The sequence below is a fragment of the Periophthalmus magnuspinnatus genome, chromosome 11 (genome assembly GCF_009829125.3).
Source record: "Periophthalmus magnuspinnatus isolate fPerMag1 chromosome 11, fPerMag1.2.pri, whole genome shotgun sequence".
Taxonomy (NCBI): Eukaryota; Metazoa; Chordata; class Actinopteri; order Gobiiformes; family Gobiidae; genus Periophthalmus; species Periophthalmus magnuspinnatus.
The window spans coordinates 4,018,607-4,042,024 of NC_047136.2; the positions used below are offsets into that span (position 1 = coordinate 4,018,607).

General features: G+C 40.3%; 3 protein-coding genes across 3 annotated transcripts; 2 read left to right on the forward strand and 1 right to left on the reverse strand.

The window, feature by feature from the left end:
• The first annotated feature begins 1,248 nt into the window (after positions 1–1,248).
• Positions 1,249–3,862, forward strand: LOC117379017 (glutathione S-transferase A-like). Its single transcript, XM_033975734.2, has 6 exons — positions 1,249–1,482; positions 1,572–1,637; positions 1,761–1,866; positions 3,202–3,320; positions 3,454–3,539; positions 3,624–3,862. Exons 1-6 carry the CDS (start codon positions 1,315–1,317, stop codon positions 3,751–3,753), a joined length of 675 nt encoding a protein of 224 aa, XP_033831625.1. The 5' UTR covers positions 1,249–1,314; the 3' UTR covers positions 3,754–3,862.
• Positions 3,863–5,287: 1,425 nt separating this feature from the next.
• Positions 5,288–10,102, forward strand: LOC117379041 (coagulation factor XI-like). The gene is made up of 9 exons (XM_055225386.1): positions 5,288–5,407; positions 5,472–5,628; positions 6,840–6,949; positions 7,018–7,180; positions 7,249–7,373; positions 7,442–7,574; positions 8,637–8,737; positions 8,830–8,989; positions 9,055–10,102. Exons 1-9 carry the CDS (start codon positions 5,350–5,352, stop codon positions 9,167–9,169), a joined length of 1,122 nt encoding a protein of 373 aa, XP_055081361.1. The 5' UTR covers positions 5,288–5,349; the 3' UTR covers positions 9,170–10,102.
• A 7,140-nt stretch (positions 10,103–17,242) lies between these two features.
• Positions 17,243–22,907, reverse strand: heyl (hes related family bHLH transcription factor with YRPW motif like). Its single transcript, XM_033975436.2, has 5 exons — positions 22,547–22,907; positions 21,451–21,517; positions 21,293–21,376; positions 21,136–21,217; positions 17,243–19,297 (listed from the first exon to the last, which is right to left on the reverse strand). The coding sequence occupies exons 1-5, from the start codon at positions 22,624–22,626 to the stop codon at positions 18,651–18,653; spliced, it is 960 nt and encodes a 319-aa protein (XP_033831327.1). The 5' UTR covers positions 22,627–22,907; the 3' UTR covers positions 17,243–18,650.
• Between the last annotated feature and the right edge of the window lie 511 nt (positions 22,908–23,418).

Genomic DNA, 23,418 nt, shown 5'->3' on the forward strand with positions numbered 1-23,418 from the left:
TATATATATATATATATATATATATATATATATATATATATTTTTTTTTTTTTTTTTTTTTTTTTTTTTTTTTTGGAAAGTCTATGGGAAAGATAATGAAAAATTGGTGGTTGGTTTTTTGGTGGTCACTGTTGAGCTCCATAAACTCAAAAATATATTAGACAAAACATTTTCATAACTGGATGCATATGTCCAATAGAGCCAATAAAAATGAGCTTGTGTGCATGGAAAAATTGAGCATTATTTATACTAGCCTTGCATCTCTATTGTCAAAGTAAGTCAACATTAATATATCAGGTTTATTAATTACACGCATCACTATTTCTTTGTGTCTAACTTCCCAAATATTTGTATCTAAAAGCCTGTGGCCTATACGCCAAATTATCAGTGATTTGATTCCCAATTTGATAGATGGCTTAGTTTAGGTTATTTATCTAATGAGACGGGGACGATGCTCGTTTATGAGCTGTGGCCATTAGTCGAGCCCTTTATGTTTGAACGCAGAAGTGCAGGAGTTTCATAGTAGAATTTAAATGTGCAGTCGTGGCTGGTCGGGGAAGCCATTTCTGCCAAAACTCATAATGGTTTGATGATGCACAAGTCTTTTTATTTCTTCGTATTATCTAACAGCTGGGAACCTAAAATCATGATGACAATAATTAGGCTAATAGGTGACTGGGTGTGTCAGTGCATAGTCACGGTGAGTTTTCTGACACGCAAACTGAAGTTGCAATCACCAACAAAATAATATTAAATGTGCAGAAGGCTTTTTTTTTTATATAATAGACCACTCATCTGCATTTATAATTCAAATGCATGCCCTTTTTTCTGCTTTTGACAATGAAATATGATGCATTCACGATGGTGACCTACAGCTGTGCAAGGGAAAAGTGGCCAGACCAGTTTCTTGGCTGAGGGTGAAGTGAGGTGAATGAAAAATGCTGAGTCACTGTGAGTGTTGAAGTCAGTTTACTATTGGGCGTGTACTCAAAGGAAAACAATTCACAAGGAAGCGTTTGTAACTGTGAAATCCAGTATTAGGTTAAAAATGATTAAACTGTGCAGTAATTTCATAAAGTGTATAGTTTCCATGCAAATAAAGTCCCGTTTTGGCCCAGTTTTTATGAGGTATCTACACGATCTATGTTTGTGATTGCTCTGATAAAAGAAAAGTGGGACGGTCACAGGACTTCACTCCACCAATCCGTGTGCAAAAGGACTTGTATAAAAGTAGCAGACTTCCACACTACAGGCTGAACTGGAGACCTCTCGCATCATTCCAAACCACTGCCTCCAAGGAAAGAGAAGCAAACCATGGCCAAGGAAATGACTCTGTACTGGGGCTCCGGCTCTCCCCCATGCTGGAGGGCTATGATCGCTCTGGAGGAGAAGGGTCTGCAGGGCTACAACAGCAAGTTACTGTCTTTTGAGAAAAAAGACCACAAGACACCGGAAGTTGTTACGATTAATCCAAGGGGCCAGGTCTGTTTTCATTTTATATTCTGTTCATAAACCAGCTAAACATATTTTTTCTGCATCTAGTCAAATGTTTTTGTTTTGTTTTCTTTTAGTTTCCTGCTTTCAAACATGGAAAAATAATAGTAAATGAGTCATTCGCCATCTGCGAGTACTTGGAGGTAATTCAAACATTCTTTCAATTCTTGCAATAGTCGAACTCTCTGAACTTTGCAACAATGGACAGCAGACAACCCGGACATCAAACATCCCTGTACTTTTTCATAATGTATTTTTTTAAACAGGACACTTTCAAGGGCCAAGGAACTACACTGGTACCACAGGACCCAATGGACAGAGCCATGATGAGGCAGCGCATGCATGAGGGGAATACACTCATGAGCAAGTTTGGTACGTCTTATATTTCATTCTTATTCAAAATGTTTACAGTTTGAATGTAGCAGATCAGGTTACACTGGATCTCTGAGGTTTTGTGATCCCTATTGTATTTGTTTGCTTTATGGCCTCATTAGTGTTTGACCTTATGTGTTGGGACACTGCTCCGGGCAACAGTTTAGTTTTCAGGCCCACAGAGAGTTGACTTCTTGCAGTCACTCGCCTCAGAGACTGTGCACACACCACCACCCCTAAGGACGTGGGCTGTTCAAAACAAGTGCCCTGCGAAAAGGCACAGTGCAGAGTCATGTTCAGTTCATTAAACAAAGAATCCCATGGTGAGATAATGAGCCCGTGGTGATGACGGTCGTATTTTAAATGGGTCAGGGTTTAGTGCAGCCTCGTCTCAGCACATTCATCAAGTCAAATGTTGTGCAATATAATGTGCAAAATTCCTCAGACTCTGGGACTGGGAAAGACAGGAAGTGAATCTGTACTACTACAAAATAAGAAATTTAAAAAAATGGCTCAGGTACTAGTGACAAGGTTGGTTTGCAGCCATGATTCCCCAATTAAACAGATTGACATTAGACTCAAAGGTTTTATTTGTAACACTTCAGTTCAATTCTCACACAACATGCAAATAATTTAGAAAGTTTATTTCTAAAACTGTTCATTTAAGCTTATATATTCACCTTCGTTCATACTTACCTTTTCCTCCCACATGATTTAGACTAAAAGGAGGTGTGGCCAACATCTGCCATTTTTATAAACTTTGGGTGAGGTCAAACCATGTGGAGGGGAGACCTGGTTTGAAGTTCTTTTGAGATCCAATATATTTGTGTCTTGGTTTGTTTTCCTTGCGTTTAGTTTCACTATTTATTAAGACTTAAAACCCGTAAACGTGACATGTGACGACTTGCCTGCTAAAGTTGAATCCTAACGTTTAGCAGTGCAATGGACTTGTCTTGTGGGCGGTCGTAACCCACAGATTGAGGATAAAAACTGGAGACTTCAGTGTAGTTGTGCATGAACTGTACGTGAGGATTTAGTATGGGTTTTTGTTGGTGGAAATAGAGGGCGGTAATGCAACTTCCTGGATGTAAGCCGCTGTTAAAAGTCACAGAAGTAGTTGTGCATGTGGCCATTGTGTTAGAAGTTACTCATTTTCTGTTTTCAGGGTGAAAAGTTCATTTTGCAGAAATATTGCATTCATAACATACATTTAAATAAACCTGGTCTTGTAAGGGACTTCCTCCTACTTTGAGCACCATGTCCAGCTTTTCAATAAATGGTAAAGAATCTTGTTTTGTTTTTTGCTTTTTTTTTTTAACTTGCCTTGTCTTTCAGTTGATGTTGCCTTCTACTTCTGGAGAATCCCAGAAGCTGAGAGAAATGAAGCAACCCTTAAAAGAAACAAGGAGGCTCTGACTGCTGAGGTCAAACTGTGGGATGGTTATCTGCAAAAGGTAATGTTCACACCCAGTTTGACTAGTAAGTCTTAGATGAATCCAAAGCCTTACGACAGGTTTAAATAAAACATGTGCAATGCAATAGAGCTGCATATACACAAACGCTTTAATGTGCCTCTGACATGTGCAGGGTAATGGACACTACTTGGCCGGGAAGACCTTCACATTGGCTGACGTGATCGTATTCCCTGTTGTTGCTTTTCTCTTCCGTATGGGGTAAGTATCCGGTGTGGGTGGGACTGATGGCTATGTTCTGGTCATGCACATACCACAGCTTGAATTCAACTTTATTTTCCGTAGGTTGTCAGAAGAAAAATACCCCAAACTTGCTGGCTACTACAACCACCTAAAGACTCGTCCAAGCATTGAAAAGACCTGGCCTCCAACCTGGAAGGAAACCCCTGGCCAGCCCATGCTCAATGATATCTAATGGCGTTCCTGTCCTGTCTCCATTTTGCACTTGTCTGCTTTGACATGAAGATAATGCACTAGTTTATTACTGTAAACCAAAATAAAAACATGTCATTTTCAAAAAAAAATTTATTTTTTTATTTGTGCATTAAGTTTGAGTCTGGAAACAATATTAAAAGGCTACTCTAGTTCAAGTTTAAACTAAAGTAGCCTTCCCCAGGGACTATCAATCATTAGGAATGTGTACAAGTTCAAATTAGCTTACATTCACCTGTCATGAATACTCGTACTGATATAAAATAATATATATATAAACATGGGTAGTATCGGTTTTTAATTAAATGCCTTGTCCAGACCTTTGTTACTCTTAACTTGTACTATCATAACTACAGTTTAACATAAAGCCCCATTTCTATCCTGACCTTACATGCAATATTATTTTAAAATATAAGTATAACAAACTGGTAAACCTGTCATTTCTTTAGAGAAAATAAGTTCATATCTTGTTGTTTTGACATAGACCACTAGATGGACCTCTTGTTCCTTGTACCAGAGAACCCTGCACATTCAGAGACAGAGAGACAGACAGTGAGCGACATGACAAGAGAAAAGCATGAACTGATCCTCCAGGTTTATGACTCAACAAAGTTCAAAGTATACTTTACTTTATTGACAAATCACTATGCAACAGGCATTACACAGAGGACTGAAAATGAGTTCCACCGGACTCCAAATGTGCAATTTAACAAAAAACTCACACACACACCCCTGCACACACACACATGCACACATCCACACTCATGACAAAGTGTACACATGCATCAACAGTAAATAGATGTACACAAACAGGCAAGCACATACAAGGAGGAAGCGTGAGGTAGATAATGTGCCATATAAGGTGCAAAAGTTGTTTGTTTTTAAAGGTGATTATGAAAAACATGCTAGTACATAAGAACCTAAAGTGAATAAAAGCTTGTTGTGTTGTTGCGTGAACTGTACAACAAAACAAATATTTGTAGAAGTTTCTGTATCAGTAAATGGAGAACAATCTCAATCAAACCAGCATTATTCAGTTCATTTTGGATTTAAATGAAATGCTAGTTTGGATGTACAAACACTGAACAGTGATGGCAGCGCTCAGTCTGTAAGTCAACTCTTGAATGTCTCTAATGAGAAAAGTCCTGCCATGGGCCTTTAAAACTGTGCCTTTTATTAAAGGAATTATCTTCTCATTTGATTTAATCACAAAACAGTTGTTGATCAATCAATGTCCAGTGTGTAAATGGTCTGATAATGTAACTGCACCTAATACAAAACATATGTGTGACTACAGTTTATATATATTCACCCAAATAATATGTCATGAATACAAGAATCAATTTAAAATACATAACAGATATTCTACTAAAGCTAGTATTATTGTGCTGAAGCTGATTGTCCTGGAGCTGGTGTTATTGACATGCATGCTGTAGGTCAAAATCCATTCGCCTACTTTAAAGTAAATATGTCCTTTGATCGTAAGCTGAAGTTGACGCTCAGGTTGAAGCCAGTGCAGTTGTGAGGTGGTGCTGGTAGTAGTGGTAGTAGTGTGGCAGTGAGAACTACTGGTCCCAACATGAGAATCTTTGCCTTTGTGTCACTGCTTTGCCTGTGCACAAACTCTTCAGGCGAAGGTACTCACAGTGTGCTACCTAATGATGTTATAGTATCCTGAGGTATTTTTGTGTTTTCCATCAGAGTGTCGCTTGGAACTTCTGGAGAATGTGGATTTTCCAGGAACAGACATAGAGTTTGTGTACTCTCCAGATGTGTACCACTGTCAGCAGATGTGTACAGAGCATCCCTCCTGCCTCTTCTTTACATTTATTCGGGCAGAATGGACAAGAGATAACAGGTAGGCCACACTCAAATTACCACAGGAATTCTAAATGAGAAGCCATTAGAAAGTATTTGATGTTGACATGAAACAAAATGGAGCCATCTTGTGTTCCCTTCCATAAACCACCAAAACCCGTGTTATTCATAAAATATACCCAATTATACTAAAACAGGTAAGGGTAAACCTTGTTCAAAGTTTTTCTGATTGACTGAAATTTTATAAATGATTTATTAATTTAATTAATGCATTTGGGAAACAATTTGTACAATGAGCCTTGCATATTCATGCTTTGCGACATGTTACAGGCCAGATAGATAGATAGATAGATAGATAGATAGATAGATAGATAGATAGATAGATAGATAGTGAATGTATACACCTCTGGCCCATGTGTCAAAAGTTTGCCCACCCCTGCTAAACTGTATAAACAAGTGGATTAAGTGACCCTTGTGGGTATCACCTGATGGCCCGCAGATTACCAGATCAAATGTTACAACATTACATTGCACATTGCACTTTTAACTTTTTAACTTTGACGGGTACATTGCCATCAGATGTTACCCTCGTGGGTATCACCTGATGGCCCCCAGATTACCAACCTATAGTGTTACTACATTACATTACATAACAATACACTACATTATATTACATAACAATACACTACATTATATTACATTACATTACATCACACATTGCACTTTTACCTTATATTTACTTTACTGTATTTTTGTATATTGTTCCTGTGTTATATTGCTCACACTTTATATTGTATTGTATTATATTGCTTATATTTTATATTGTATTGTATTTTTCACCTGTTCAGGGACTACAGACGGAAACTAGTTTCGGCTATAATCTGGTGCAAAGCATCTATTAATGTTTTTTTGCACACTGTCCCTTCAAATAAATTAATAACCTAAACTAAACTAAATTAATATAAATTAAGATTTATCTGTTATTATTGTTCATAGAGGGAGGGACCACAGTATTTCAATAGAAAGTGAACTGGAGCCAGAGTTGAATGAGCTGTAAGCACACACATGATCAGTTCCGATTTGAAACATGCCGGCTAGCCTGTTAGCTATGTCCATTTATATATACAGTCTATGGTCGTTACCTGATAGGACACTCCATTACCTGGTTCATTTCATAAATCCAAGTTGACACTTTGGTCAGGCAAAAAAACAAAACACTTTTTTACAAACTCTTCTTTTTTGTTCTGTCAGACACTTTTATTGCTACTTGAAAAAGACCTCCTCTGGACAGCCCAGTGCCCAGAATCCTCTTGTGGGGGTGACCTCTGGATATTCCCTCAAACCCTGCCCTGATAACCAAGGTAAACATGATGACTTAAGAGTGTCAGATCATTTGTTACAGTGCTGTATTCTAACTTTGTTCTATCAGCCCCATGTTTGGATCAGTTGTACCCTGACCTGGACTTCCCCGGGGCTGACTATCGCTCCCTATTCACCCCTGACTACGAGGAGTGTCGGAGAGCTTGCACACATGACCCCAGCTGCCAGTTTTTCACATGGCTCAATGGTCAATTTTCAAATGAGAAGATCAGGTCTGTACAAGGCTTTCTCAACTGAATGAGTTACAGGGAGAGAATGTTTGATTTATTTGTATTTTCAGGTACAAATGTCATCTAAAGTTCAGTTGGACAGTTCCATTAACACCGATTGTGGAAAAAAAGAGCGGCGTGGCATCTGGGTTTTCACACACAGCACAGATAGGCACAAGCCAGAATTTTTTCAAAGGTGAAATTATATTATAAAATTGTAATGAATGCAAATGATAAAGTTACTTTCAAGTTTGTTTTTTAAAGAATGCCAGAACAAATATTTCCCCAACACTAACATACCTGGGAGTGACTTTTTGAGTCTCCCTGCTGCCTCTCCTGCACACTGCCAAGTACTGTGCTCCGCCCACCCGTCCTGTGCTTACTTCTCCTTTGAAAGGTAAATGGCCCACTGTCACGTTTTATGACAATTTTTATTTAGTTTCACATATTACATTACCAGTCAAAAGTCTGGAACATAAACTGTATATATAAATGGACATAGCTACCCTGCTAGCTGCCGCGTTCCGAATAGCAAGTGAGCTTAGGCGCGTTCCCAGTTTCATCGGCTCTGGCTTCACTTTACATTGGAAAATTGTCGGCCATCTTTTTGTATCTGCTGCTGTCAGTCTTGTCATTTTGTTCTTAAAATGTTCGTATTAACCCGTTCTACGTGATCCTGGTACTTTTATTTCGCTATTGTGTCCGTAAATGGAGATACAAACATTATTTATAAACAAATCTGGTGCTTTCTGTCCCCGAGATCGCTCCCACTAGCGTTAACAACAGATTTGATTGACAGTGTTGCTAAGCGCCCGCTCTCTGCTAAACCAGTGGTGTGGGCTGGAAGGGGCGTTACCTTGAACAGCCTCGTTCTGGTTGGCTCTTTGGTTGCTATGATACTCATGGTTGGAAATGCAAATATGGAACTTGGCTCCAAATTCGCTCCTATAACTGCTCGCCTCGATGAGCTCCATTTGACTGGAGCCAAACACTGTATACTTTATATACATATAGATGACATAAAATATATTAAGTAAGATATGGAATTATATAACAAAGAAAAACTGCGAATAATATTTTATATTAGAATCCTCAAAGTTGCCACCCTTTGCTTTGTCGATGTTCCATTGAGCGGGAGACCCAGGACACACTGGTGGGACTATGTCTCTCAGCTGGCCTGGGAATGCCTCGGGGTCCCAGCAAAGGAGCTGGTCCCTGCTTAGTGTGCTGCCCTCGCAAGCCAGCCCTGGATAATTAAATAATAATAAAAAAATGGATGAATGGATATTTAACTTTTTCCTTTACACAATTCCATATATCTTGCTTCAAATATTTGATGTCTTCCATATGTACTGTATATAAAATGTAGAAAATAGTAAACATAAAGAGAGAAAAAAAAAAAAAAAAACATAAATGAGAGTTTTTGTCCAAACTTTTAACTGGCAGTGTATATTTCAAGCACCACATGTTACCTCAAGAACAATCTCGCTGAGATGGTGATGGTTGATAAAGCTGGAGTCACGTCTGGATTACCTTCACGCTTCTGTCAACAAGACAAGAGTATGACCAACAACATAATATGCTAATATAACATTTATTATTATTATTTTACTGTCTTCACTTATTTTTATACTGTTTCTCATTTTGAACAGACTGGCTCAGGGTAATTTACGAAGGGACCGATTTCCGAGCGTCTGACATGCGTTTCGTTGAGCTGGATGATGCCGAAAGCTGTCAGCGAACTTGCAATGAGGATTCCAACTGCCAGTTTTTTAGCTATGTCAATGAGAACTTCTTTGACAGTGCATATTGGTAATGTCATTTAAACGAACATTTACAAGATGTTCTGTTATTTGACTAACCATGTTTTCTTCCAGGCGGCGTTGCTATCTGAAGCGCGGCATCAATGTTCCTGCTCCACCCAAAGTAACCAAACTGGCCAACGTGGTGTCTGGGTTTAATCTGAGAAAATGTAACACTCATACTGTGTGAAACAAGGCAGGTTGTTCAAATGCTCAAATGCTGAAGAATGTACGTCCACTACCACCTTCCTTCTGGTTATGTCATTTTAAAAGTATTTGTATTGATTTCTGGGGTGCTCTTACGACACTATGGCCTGTCACGATAATGGTCTTATTTCACAAAACAAGTTGAACCAACCCTGCTTTAATTCCTGACTCAGAGCTATAAAAGGATGAAAGGGACAGGAAGTCATGTGACCGCGGACAGGTTGAATTAAAAACAATTATCCAGTAAGTTGTAACCTATTAAAAATCAGAAATTGAAATAAAATGTATGAAAGTGGAAAATAAATGTACTTTATAAAGTTAAATGCGTCTTAGATTTAATTGTCCTATACTGTTGTGAAGGAGGAAGTGAGCTGTCCAATCAGAGCTCTCCTTCAGGAGCTGTCACTGTCCAATCAGAGCTCTCTTTCAGGAGCTGTCATTGTCCAATCAGAGCTCTCCTTCAGGAGCTGTCATTGTCCAATCAGAGCTCTCCTTCAGGAGCTGTCATTGTCCAATCAGAGCTCTTCTTCAGGAGTAGTTACTGTCCAATCAGAGCTCTCCTTCAGAAGCTGTCATTGTCCAATCAGAGCTCTCCTTCAGGAGCAGACTCTGGCTAAACTCAGGGTTAAAGGGATGAAACCTGCTCTTGACGGGGTTAGGTTCTCAGAGTGAGTTATCGTGGTGACTGACACAGGGTTAAGTTAACTGTCAAACTGAAAACTCTGAGCTGATCTCTTTTTAAGATTAACAAAGCCTGTGTTTGGACTAAATTACTTCTTGAACCAGGCGAATGACTATGTCGACAGTCGATTTACTGTGGAACTTTTTCTTCGTACTTGTGGGGAATGTTTGTTGTTTTCCTGAACTACGGTCAAATTTGAGCTAAACAGAGTTGAATAAATAACTTCTAAGACTCATTATTGATTTTAATGATATTCTACAAAAATTAGAGTCAATATTATTGTTTATCATCTGTATTTTCTTCAGCAAAATATCACACTTTACAATTATTATAGTTTAATATGAACATTTTAAGACAAAAAAGACGAGACTCACTGCATCAATAACAGAGGGAGGGACCACAGTATTTCAGTAGAAAGTGAACTGGAGCCAGAGTCGAGTGAGCTGGAAGCACACCCGTGCTCACTTCCTATATGGAACAGCGTGTTAGCTATGTCCATTTATATATACAGTCTATGGTCGTTACCTGATAGGACACTCCATTACCTGGTTCATTTCATAAATCCAAGTTGACACTTTGGTCAGACATTAAAAAAAAATTAAAATGTATGCTTTTCTGTCAGACATTTTCACTGTTACTTGAGGAGGAGCTCATCTGGACAGCCCAGTGCCCAGAATCCTCTTGTGGGGGTGACCTCTGGATATTCCCTCAAACCCTGCCCTGATAACCAAGGTAAACATGATGACTTAAGAGTGTCAGATCATTTGTTGCAGTGCTGTATTCTAACTTTGTTGTATCAGTCCTGTGTTTGCACATGTACCCTGACCTGGACTTCCCCGGGGCTGACTATCGCTCCCTATTCACCCCTGACTACGAGGAGTGTCAGAGAGCTTGTGAACATGACCCCAGCTGCCAGTTTTTCACATGGGTCAATGGTGAATTTTCAAATGAGAAGATCAGGTCTGTACAAGGCTTTCTCAACTGAATGAGTTACAGGGAGAGAATGTTTGATTTATTTGTATTTTCAGGTACAAATGTCATCTAAAGTTCAGTTGGACAGTTCCATTAACACCGATTGTGGGAAAAAAAGAGCGGCGTGGCATCTGGGTTTTCACACACAGCACAGATAGACACAAGCCAGAATTTTTTCAAAGGTGAAATTATATTATAAAATTGTAATGAATGCAAATGATAAAGTTACTTTCAAGTTTGTTTTTTAAAGAATGCCAGAACAAATATTTCCCCAACACTAACATACCTGGGAGTGACTTTTTGAGTCTCCCTGCTGCCTCTCCTGCACACTGCCAAGTACTGTGCTCCGCCCACCCGTCCTGTGCTTACTTCTCCTTTGAAAGGTAAATGGCCCACTGTCACGTTTTATGACAATTTTTATTTAGTTTCACATATTACATTACCAGTCAACAGTTTGGAACATAGACTGTAAACAGTGGTCCCTCCTTTATTGCAGGGGTTACATTCTAAAAATAGCCCACAATAGGTGAAATCCGCAAAGTAGTCAGCTTTATTTTTGACAATTATTATATATGTTTTTAGGCTGTAAAACCCCTCACCACACACTTTATATATTTTCTCAGACAAGCATTAACATTTCCTCACATTTCTCTCTTGTTTAAACACTCTCAAAGTTCAAACCTTTGTCTATTATCTCCCCCTTCCTCGATTCCGGAGCTTCTTCACTTTAAATGTGTTGTTCACATGCCTCTGCTCCAGCGGTATCCGCAGAGGCGCCTCTCCGTGCAGAGAAAAACTGAAGTCCAAAGCATTTCTGAAATTTGGTGCAGAACATTTCTCTACATGATACTGGTATTTTTATTACACTATTGCGTCTGTAAATCAAGATATGAACATTAATAACAGACATTAATAAAGACAAACCTGGCACTCTCTGTCCCCGACGTGAATGTTGATTGACAGTGTTGCTAAGCGCCTGCTCCCTACACCAGCGGTGTGAGAAGAAAGGGGCGTTGCCTTCAACAGCCTTGCTCCGATTAGGTCTTTGGTTGCTATGATACTTGCAGTCGGAATTTCAAATATGGAACTTGCCTGGAAATTGTTTATGGTTTGGACACACTTTCTCATTCGAACTTTTTCAAATTGTTTTTCTTTATTTTTTCTACTTACTACATTTTATATATACAGAAGACATCAAATATATGAAGTAAGATATGGAATTTTATAGCAAAGAAAAAACTGTAAATGGTATTTTATATTCAAATCCTCAAAGTTACCACCTTTGCTTTGTTGATGTCCCACCGGAAGGGAGACCCAGGACATGCTGGAGGGACTATGTCTCTCAGCTGGCCTGGGAATGCCTCGGGGTCCCAGCAAAGGAGCTGGAGGAAGTGTCTGGGGTGAGGGAAGTCTGGCAATCCCTGCTTAGTCTGCTGCCCTGATGAGCCTGGATAAGAATAAAAAGAAAATGGACGGATGGATATTTAACTTTTTCCTTCACATAATCCTATATATCTTGCTTCAAATACTTGATGTCTTCCGTATGTACTGTATATAACATGTAGACAGTAGTGAACATAAAGAGAATAAAAACATAAATGAGAGTTCGTGTCCAAAATTTTGACTGGCAGTGTATATTTCAAGCACCACATGTTACCTCAAGAACAATCCCGCTGAGATGGTGATGGTTGATAAAGCTGGAGTCACGTCTGGATTACCTTCACGCTTCTGTCAACAAGACAAGAGTATGACCAACAACATAATATGCTAATATAACATTTATTATTATTATTTTACTGTCTTCACTTATTTTTACACTGTTTCTCATTTTGAACAGACTGGCTCACGGAGATTTACGAAGGGACCGATTTACGAGCGTCTGACATACGTTTGGTTGAGCTGGACAATGCCGAAAGCTGTCAGCGAACTTGCAATGATGATTCCAACTGCCAGTTTTTTAGCTATGTCAATGAGAACTTCTTTGACAGTGCATATTGGTAATGTCATTTAAACAACATTAAAAAGATGTTCTGTTATTTGGCTAACCATGTTTTCTTCCAGGCGGCGTTGCTATCTGAAGCGCTTCAATGTTCCTGCCCCACCTAAAGTAACCAAACTGGCCAACGTGGTGTCTGGGTTTAATCTGAAAAGATGTGATGGAATACTTTACTTATGAGTCCAAATTCTTGAAAAATGTACTTCCACTACCACCTTCATTCTGATTATGTCATTTTAAAAGTATTTGTATGGATTTATGGAGTGTTTTTACGACACTATGGCCTGTCACGATAATGGTTTTATTTCACAAAACAAGTTGAACCAACCCTGCTTTAATTCCTGACTCAGAGTTATCCTGCTCAGACAGGGCCAACTCTGAGTTTCCTTTTCCAGAAAACTGGTTTGGGGCAGAGTTAGCGTATTGGCATATTGGGACACAGCCTAGAGTAGAGGCCATATCCCAATTTGCCAAAGTGTCCTTAAATGCGATTGGGCTGCAATTTTATGCACCAGATTAATGTGGCCGAAAATGTGCCCTGCGTTTCCATGTAGATCAACTGTAGCAGAAGTATGCATCTGAGCACACTTCACGCACTGCTATATCCCATCATGCACTGTGCCAACGCAAAAAAGAGACGAAAAGTACACTACACAATACACGTTCAAATGTAAGTACTGGTTTACCTCCCAGTGCAACATGAATCTGTTAAAATTTGAGTAAAGATAAAGTATGTATGAAGCGACTCAACCTCAGTGAAGTTCTGTTCATGTGGGTTTACAGTAATCGCTGTGTAACTGATTAATGTTTAGCGGAATTATCCCATACACTTGTATATTAGTGTAGTTATTGTAATGTTTAATATTTGTCCTTATTCAAGAATATTCTTTCATCTTTAGGGAGCGACAAGCAGACAGCGGACTTTATCCACCTGAAGGGGGAGAATGAGCACTTATTCACCGGTGCCAAATTCTTCGCATGTGTACAGACAGCGGTTGAATTACGCTCCATGTCCCATTTCAGCACAAAGGTGACTACATGGAGGAGTACCCTTCGTCGGGTGGGTACTTCGAACGGCACTTCGAACTATACATTAAAGAGTACATCAAATGGTACTTCGAAGGGTTTGCAAATTGGGACACTGCCAGAGTTTGATCACAGGATTAGAGGGACAGGAAGTCATGTGACTGCAGACAGGTTAAATTTAAAGAAATAATAAAGTAGGTTGTAGCCCAGGGGTGTCCAAACTATAGCCTGGGGGCCAAATGCAGCCGTCAGACAGTTTTTATTGGCCCTCAGGCCTTCAGTTGAACTGGCCTAATTGATCATAATCAGCACTTTTTATGGCAAATTTGAGTAATCCTACCAATATAACCAAAATAACATCACATTGCATTGTCATGCAGATAATATAACTAATAATAATATTTCAAGCCTTATTTAAAGTCTGTTAAATTCACCCATCTGAATTACCCATTGTATTGACCACTGGTCTCTGACCCTCCGTGTCGAATATTTTTCAAGATATGGCCCTCGGTGAAAAGAGTTTGGGCACCTCTGTTGTAGCCCATTAAAAATCAGGTTAAAGGAATGAAACCTGCTCTGGACGGGGTTAGGATCTCAGAGTGAGTTACTGTGGTGACTGTTTGACAGAGTTAATACTCTGTCAAACAGAAAACTCTGAGTTGATCTCTTTTTAGGGTTAACAAAGCCCAAGTTTGGAATGTGTGTTGTTTTCCTGAACTACGGTCAGATTTGAGCTAAACAGAGTTGAATAAATAACTTCTAAGACTCATTATTGATTTTAATGATATTCTACAAAAATTTGAGTCAATATTATTGTTTATCATCTGTATTTTCTTCAGCAAAATATCACACTTTACAATTTATTATTGTGGCAGGCCTAGTGGTTATGTAGGTTATCTACCAGAAGAGGAAATATGACCGTTGCTATGGCAATTAACAATTTAAATCCAAATATGTCTTTTGAATGGCGAAAGATCTTCAAAGCTGAAATCCGTGAATACATTTATGAACCACCCCTTCCCAAGACACAAAATGAATACAATAGATATGTTTAGGTTCGACTTCATACTTCATACTAACTGTAGGAGCCATTTGGCCTGCCTTTCATTTGTGCACCTCCAGCCTCTATGGGGCACTGTGGTTTAAATGTTTGGAGTGGAAATCCTAGGTATAAACGGGGTGCAGAGGCATATGACTTTTGACCATGTCTGCATATGTTCCACTGTGTTATTGTGTCAAATGTGAGCCAAATAAATACATTTTAATTACAAATCACTGGACTTCTGTAAACCTTCAACCAGTAGTGGGTGTTTGTGCAGGGCAAATTCACAATATATGCTTCTAATAGTCATATGAACATGTACAACAGCACACTGAGGCCAGCAGAGGGCCTTCTCTCTGCACATAACCCCTCTCCCTCCTCTCTGCTGGTCCTGCCCCGTGGGTGCGCCCCTCCCCCGTGGGAACTTCTGCGCAGAGTGTGACTGTGGCTGTCCTGTCTGGAAGCTGCGGTTCTGCTGATTGTGCTCCTCCGTCAGAGGCTAGAATAGTGCCATCCGACGCGTGTGTGCAAACAGCATGCCAAACATTCCGCCGCCGTACCGCCGCTCCGACCGCCGTCCAGCCTCGCACGGGAACCACACTGCCCCGCGGTCCCCTCCTGACGCCAGGCCTCGCATCACACACTCGCCCATAGAGCTCGTGCACTCACACAAACAATACACACTCAGCAGCGCGTGCACAGCGGGGGAGCACGAGCCACAGACGCCGCATCCTGAAGTGGATCAAAGGAGCAGCAGCAATAAACACACAAGGTCCATTTCAGCTTTTTCATCCCAGAGGAGCTGTTCTGGGCCTGCACTGCACAATTATACCCCGCTTCAGACACAACTTGTTGTAACTGTCATGTGTCACACTGGCATTGCAGAAAGGGCTTCGGACGTGAGCAAAAGAGGTTGAGTTCCAGATTCAATCCCTTAAGCTCTGTGCACAAGTTAAAGACAAGTTAAAACGCAAAACTGACTCTTGTGAGCTCAAGTCATGTTCTAATGCTGTCACCTCCTCAAAAACAGACCTGGAGTTGTGTTTTGTTTCATTCACACTTGTTTGAGTAACTCTTATTATTAGTCTGTAACATCTCCAAAGCTCAAAATGCGACGTTCCACCTTGTGATGTAATGAAGGGGTAGTTTTCAAGTTAACCCTTTAATGACTGAGCATGTTATAGTCCATTAAAGCTTGGCTAGACTTTTTTTTTTTAGGTATAAAAATCATGTTAAAGGAAGTATCAGCATGTACTTTTGCCTTTTTTCACACAACTACCTAAATTTTACATATCCATCCTTATTTTTCCTTTGACGCATTGAATAACTGACTGGGAGAATCCTGTTGGCACCTGCGCTCTGATTGGTCGTCTTCAAGGGACAACGCACATTACCGCAATGACAGTAACATATTTAAAGAGCCCCATGCCTCTGCTTTGAGACGCCGTTTGTATTTACATGAAGCACAATTGGTTGCAGAGGTACGGTGATGGAAAGTCCACAACCGCGCTCTATCATCCGTCGCTATAGCGTTAACAGCTCCTTTCACCAGAGCTTAAATGATCCAAATGATTCTACTGAAGGAGTGTGGAGTTTAAGAACACAGTGGAGCACTTCCTGTATTACAACATGACATCACAAGGTGGAACAGAGTGTTTTCTGTTTGAGAGAAGAACTAAATATGAACACCCTAAATATGCAGAGTTTTTGTGTTAAACATGTGTGAAACAAAACACAACTCCAGGTCTGTGATGAGAAAACAACATTATAACATACGGACGACAGCGCCATCTGCAGTCTGACTTCTGCCGGACAGTATCCCATCATGGACTGGGACAGAAGACAACAAACACATGGGTTAAGGAGGCAATTGAAATACGTAAACGTGCACATGGGACTTTAAACCGGGAAGAGGGGGGCCTTTTTACTCTCACACACCTGGGATACTGTCCTGAAGAAGTCGGACTGCGGATGGCGCTGTGGTCCACCTCTGCCAGTAGGAAGACGGCGCAGAAACCTATTTAAATCAGCCGATCGACACGTTGCAACAACATCATGTGACCACTCTGAGGAACGGCGCTAATGAGCAGTCGAAAATGTCGAAACAAACTACATCAGTCTGGAAAAATAATCTTTTGTCAAGGAAGTATGGCTGCTAGTAAAGAATGTAGAATTAGCCTTCAAAAGTACATGAATATCATCCTATTTTTGCAGCTTTTTTGTTACATTTTTTTCTATAGAGTATCTTCTAAACTTGATTTTCAACTTCTTAAGTGTCAGCAGTGGTCCTCTGCCGTCAACCCTGCCCTTTTGATCCTGCTAGTGAACATCTACGCAGTATCAGCATCTAAACCACATCTCCTCAGATCTTTCCATTTGTTTTCTCCCTCTGACTTTCTATTGTTAAGGAGACAGTGGCGGAGACAAAACGGGCCAGAAAGATATCCGTTGGTGTACCGCAAGATTGGAGAGGGAAGAATGGCGGAGAGACAGGGAGGGCTGATATGAGTCTGAACTTGATTACAGGGACTGGTCAATTAGAGGCCGATGGGTCTGTTTGCGTCGCCGTGGCATCCCAAAAACATCAGCAGCTCCCACCATGTTTATCCGCTGTCACCACACGACCGCAGCCCCCGCCCCCCAGCCGTCATGGAGACACTTCAGACACAGGGGGACGAGAGGGGGGAACAAATACCACAAGCGTCTCAGCTATTCCTTTTGCCATTTATATTGATAGAAGTTAAAGGGGGGGGATTACATGTACAGAGTATTCAGAACACGCAGTCAACAAGGATCAAGGCACTTTATGACGTCGGTAATGAAAACAAAATAAAATGAGAATTATTTCAACAGCAATTTCACAGTCAGAAGGCCAGTCTTAGCGTGGAACGTTGATATGGCTCTGGTGCAAAATTCTACACATGAACTTATCCGTGGGTTTCAGAATGATGAGAAATTAGCGTCGTTGTCGTAGCGATTAACTAAACTAAATATGAAATGATATAAAGAAGCCGAAACCCATGAATAGGCTACTTCAGATATTTCTAAAATGGCTTTCAAGTCTGTACAAAGATGGCTTCATGCATTAATGATGTTCTGAAAAGAGTTAAACCAAAAGTGAGGCTTTGAGGGCACTTCCTGATTCGCCTCGCGTTAGCTAAACCAAAACGTGCACCGTTGCATTATGGGTGCACATATCTTTCTCCATTCGTCCGATCTGATACGACGCACTACAGACATACTCCCACGTGTAAAGTCCAGCATTGAAATTCACGACACCTATAGGCTCAGTGCACGGCAGCACGCTAGCTAGCTCACCGTGTCTCGACGCTAACAGTCGCTTTTATTAAAATCGTAAAGCAAAAAATAAACAGCGTATTAATATTCAAATTAGTTTAGGTAAAAACTCTTACTACTCAGTTGTGTTTAAACGTAGAATACTTCAGTTTGTGTTGCTGTTTTAATATTTTTGTTTGCCGCAAAATTAGCATTAGCGTTAGCATTGAAACACAAACATCTCTTTCTAAACACAGATGTATTCATTCATTCTAACCCACCTGCAGCTCCCTGTCCACTGCCTGATCTTTAAATATTTATTAATTTTAGCGTGAATCTGCAAAAACCTCATAGAGATAAAATTAGACAGGAAGTAGTGATGCTAACAGTGATGTGGCCGGGTGCTAATGTGCACAGAGCCTATTGTACGTCCATATTTACTGCTAAAAGTCCTTCGTACGTAAAAGCCGTCAGAACGCTCCTATCTCTGTCCCCCAGGCTTGATGCGACTTGCTTGATACGTTCACGCCCCTACGCTGGGCCGAGGGGGACGCCAGTGGTGCGAAGGGTCTAAACGAAGCTTGTGCGGGAGGCGACGAGGAGGCGGTGGAGGCGGACGAAGACGTCGGCGGGGACAGTGGACCCGGCGAGACGTTGGACACGCTGTGATGGGGCGGCTGTGTTCCTCTGTGGAGCGGGGACGGGGTGAGGGAGGACGACACACGGGGGACGGAGGTAGTCAGGGCGGGCGGAGCGACGAGAGGAGGAGGCGGAGGAGGAGGGTTGAGACGAAGAGACACGGGTGGAGAGTACGCCCCCAACAAAGCCAGATCCCGGCGGTGAAACGGGGGTGACGATGAAGCGGGAGGCGCAGGAGACAGCGGAGGGAAGGTGGGCCACGGCCAGGGGGCAAAGGGCACGGCGGAGGCTGGGGCGGGCTGGAGCAGGATGGGGTCTAACTCGCTGGCACAGTGGGAGAGGTGGGACACGAGGCGGGCAGCGATGGGGTCCGCTGACTCCCCCTCCAGCGAGCTGAGGTACCGCACCACCTCCCCCACGCACTCCCTGAAGCCGAGGGTCCTGTAGTCTACGGCCAGAGCTCGGGCGTCAAAGTAACCTGGTGTAAAAGATGGAACACGGTTGTACAATTTAGCGTCAAGATGAAGTCAAAATATCCACAGAAAGTAAAAGTATAAAAGTAAAAGTGCTATGCTAAAGTAAGCTACATGTTTTCGGTATCTATGCTCAGCGGTGGAAGTAAAAGTAGTGAAGTACTGTACTTAAGTTAACATTTTAGGTATCTGTACTTTACTGGAGTTCATTTTTACAGCGGATACTTTTTACTTTTACTTCACTACATTTGAGAGCAGTATCTGTACTTTCTACTCCACTACTGAAAAGTAAAAGTATTTTTCATTATTGTTTGAGACCTGCTGAAAAGGCTGCGGGTTTATTTTTTAACACGTTCATAATTTGAGAGAAAATAAAAATATACAAAATCAAAACAACCAGAAAAAATGTGTTCAATTGTTCTGTTGAGCCAAATTCAGCTCAAATGTTTATCAAAACCACCAAATTTGAAGCTTTATAAGACTCAAAAACTGCATGAAATACTTTTACTTTTTACTCTTTAAGTACATTTTTAAACAGGTATTTTTACTTAAATAGTTTTTTTTTGGTTTTTTTTTTTTTTCATGTGATACTTTTACTTGAGTATTTTTTTACTCCGGTATCTGTACTTTTACTTAAGTAACAAAACTGAGTACTTCTTCCACAACATCAGTTTAGTGTCACAATGAAGTAAACATTTCATTCAGACTTCTTCTTCATAAAAAGTAAAAGTACAAAAGTAAGAGTACTATGCTAAAGTAGGCTACAGTTTTTAAGTATCTAAGTACATTTTTACAGCAAATACTATTTTACTACATTTGAGAGCAGCGGTCTGTACTCTCTGCTCATCTTTAGATTATTTTTAAGTGAAAAGTAAAGTACTTTTGGGACCTCTTGCTAAGTTTTAAGTCTTGATCAAACAAAACTATAGAAATAAAAATCAAACATCAGCCTGATTCTTTATAACAATCACATCTTGGGCTCATTCTCAAATCTGTGTGAAATACTTTCACCTCTTTACTCTACTTAAGTTTTTTTTTTACTTGTCTGTAATACTTTAATTTTACTTGAGTAGTTTTTTTGTATTTATACTTTTAACCACATTTACTGCACATCATTAGTCACAGCCAGTGGTGGAAGAAGTAATCGATGTTGTTACTTAAGTAAAAGTACAGATACGGGGGCAAAAAAATACTCAAGTAAAAGTATAAAAAAAAACTACTTAAGGAAAAGTATTAAAGTACCTGTTAAAAATGTACTTAAAGAGTAAAAAGTAAAAGTATTTCACGCAGATTTTAAGATATAATAAAGCTTCAAATGTAGTGATTTTGTTACAGATTTGTGCTGGATTTTGTTCAACAGAAACAACTGAATTCACATTTTTTCCAGCTGTTTTTATTTTGTATATTTTTGTTCTGCTCAATGTTAAAAATAAACCCTCAGACAATAAGAAAAAATACTTTTACTTTTCAGTGAAGTTCAAAAATATAGTGGAGTCGAACGTACAGATACTGCTCTCAAATGCAGTGAAGTGAAAGTAAAAAGTATTTCAAATGTACTTATGTAAAGTCTAGATACCTAAAATGCATACTGTACTTTACTTCTTGTACTTTGTCACATTCCAGCAGTGATCACCGCATAAAAATGAACTAAAAAGGGAAGAAGTTTGCAGAAAGTTGACCTCACACTTGTTTAATATCTATGTCTGATTTAGTGCCAATTTCAAAATAAAGCCAAGTTCTGATCTAGTTTTTCATAATCCAGCTGATGTTACCCATAGCAACAAACCACAATAATAATTAACATAACCAGTTAATTAGCTAAAATCATCTGAAATAATTGTACCTTTTCCTCCCATGGCGTGAAGCAGTTTGAGGTGATCCACCGTCATCTGCAGAATCTCCGCTTTCTCCAGTTTCGACGAACCCTGCGGCGACATATAGACTCTCAAATACTTTTCCCATTTTGCTCGATTAACTTAAAAACAACTCGTCTTCCTCACCTGCTTCTCGAACGCGCTCGGGACCAATCTCCTGAGCTCGGAAAGGCTGTGGTTGATCCTGTCTCTCCTCCTCTTCTCTATGATCTAGCACACGCACGGACGCCTGGTTACAATAAAACCGCTTTATACCATAGCATACCATGTAGACGTCCACTCACCCCTCTTCTCTTCTTTCGGGCCAGGACCTGCGACGCGCTACCGGGGGACATGGAACCAGTCACAGCGCTGCACAAAAAACACGAGCAGACACAAGAGCAACTTTAATACTTCTGCATATTGTTATTATTATCACTAATACGACACAGGACTGAAAGGATGGCACGTAGGCTATAGCTTTAATCTAGTTTGCGTTTCGGGCAGACAAAATCCAAGAAGTGCCCATAAGGAAAGCGTTGGATTTGTGGACATGAGTGAAATGACATGCTGTTCCTCTTTGGGAGCTGTAAGGAGCCTCGGAGACGAAGATTACACAGGCCAGAGGCGATGATTTTTCAGGCGTATATGGTCACCGTGGCGACGCTCCTCGTAGTTCACACACTTTGGCGTTCTATTAGATTCCAGAGAAGTGAAGGTTGCCAGTTTGTGGTGTGTTTTTGCTTAGTTCTCGTGTTTGATGGGGTCGCAGCTTCAAAGGGCCATGCTGGATTTTCTCATGTCATGTTCCAAATTTGATTTATCCAAACTGGGGCTTTAGCGCCGCTGGCTCGCCACTCGACAGTGATGTAACCAGTGCGGCTGTCAGTGGGGTCTCGAGGCACTTTAATGAAGCTGTGTGTGTATAACTTTACTTTTTGAATAATTTTATATTTATTGTTTGTTATTCTAAGTATGTTTTGGAGTTAAATTATGTTAGGTGGGTATTTCTCTTTTTTATTTATTTTTAATTTTGTTTTTCTACATTATGAAAAATAACTAAATGCAAAAAAAAATTAAAATAAAAAAAAACATACAGTAATTATCATTCACAATAATACCTAAAAGTTTTTGCACAGACTTTTTATTTTTTTTGATAGATTTTGCAGATTTTTTTGCATAGGTCTTTTGCACACTGAAGTTTTTATCTGTGTGAAATATGCAAATTAACTTCCAAATCTGTCAAAAAAAATCACGTTTTGGATTTTTTCTGCAAGAACATATTTCAACTACATCTTATACTGCACAGTTGTAGTTATAATAATGTTTTCTAACTTGAACTGAATATTATTTGCTCTATATTTTTTAACTTTTTGCTAGTGCTGTTGTTTATTTCCTCACCCGTAGCCGTCTTCTTGCCCCACGTCGATGAACTCGTCAGTGTCGGAGTCGGGGGAGCTGTAGTCGTGAGGTCTCTTCATTTTCAGTATCAAAAAACGGTGTCCTCTTAGGTCTTCCTGGGACGTCCTTTACAAACCCCAAACGCTCCCGATTTCCTTGTCAGAAGTGTGGATGTTCTCTCCACACTCTTGGTTCCTCTGTGAGTCAGCTGTGATCGACCCCCAAGGGCCCATGACAACTACTAAAACTAACAAGATGCTTTGTTTTTTGACTCCAGCGCTGGCATCCAATCACGTTCTCCTCTCTCTGATGTCTGTTCTCTCTCTCTCTCTCCCTCTGTGACAGTCGCCCAATGAAAAAATAGCACTTTGGCAGTTGGTGCGGGGTTGCCAGATCTGCCCCCTCTCCTCCTCCTCCTCCTCCTCCTCCTCCTCCTCCTCCCAGTGCCCGGCTCCCTATTCTCTCTCCCTCTCCTTTTCTCACTCCAGTCATATACAGTCATCTTCCCTCAATTAAAACACCACTCCGGTATTTCTACTGCCTTTTCTAGCTCCTTTAATTATTCTGTGCCAGTGGAACAATAGCGGTGATGTTAGGAGTGTGGGAAAGATGATCTGTGAGAATAACAACTGTGACCAGGCCGCACAATACTAAGGTTTCACACAGGCTGCAGTACCGGCTGCCACAGGTGGGGGTACACAACAAAACAATATTTATTTAATATAATATAGTTAAAGGGCCGGATTACGCTGTTTTCTGATCTGTGTTATTATGTTTCCTCGTCACAAACAGACCTAGAGTTTTATTTTGTTTCATCCACACACAAACCCTCCATATTTAGGCTTCTCTGAAACTGAAAATACTCTGTTCCA

Coding starts and splice junctions, on each gene's coding strand:
- LOC117379017 (XM_033975734.2), top strand. CDS start 1,315: ATGGCCAAGGAAATGACTCTGTACTGGGGCTCCGGCTCTCCCCCATGC. Junction 1,483..1,571: donor CGATTAATCCAAGGGGCCAG/GTCTGTTTTCAT, acceptor GTTTTCTTTTAG/TTTCCTGCTTTCAAACATGG. Junction 3,321..3,453: donor GGGATGGTTATCTGCAAAAG/GTAATGTTCACA, acceptor TGACATGTGCAG/GGTAATGGACACTACTTGGC.
- LOC117379041 (XM_055225386.1), top strand. CDS start 5,350: ATGAGAATCTTTGCCTTTGTGTCACTGCTTTGCCTGTGCACAAACTCT. Junction 6,950..7,017: donor ACCCTGCCCTGATAACCAAG/GTAAACATGATG, acceptor TTGTTCTATCAG/CCCCATGTTTGGATCAGTTG. Junction 8,738..8,829: donor CTTCTGTCAACAAGACAAGA/GTATGACCAACA, acceptor CATTTTGAACAG/ACTGGCTCAGGGTAATTTAC.
- heyl (XM_033975436.2), bottom strand. CDS start 22,626: ATGAAGAGACCTCACGACTACAGCTCCCCCGACTCCGACACTGACGAG. Junction 21,377..21,450: donor CCCGAAAGAAGAGAAGAGGG/GTGAGTGGACGT, acceptor TGCGTGTGCTAG/ATCATAGAGAAGAGGAGGAG. Junction 19,298..21,135: donor TCACGCCATGGGAGGAAAAG/GTACAATTATTT, acceptor CTTTTACACCAG/GTTACTTTGACGCCCGAGCT.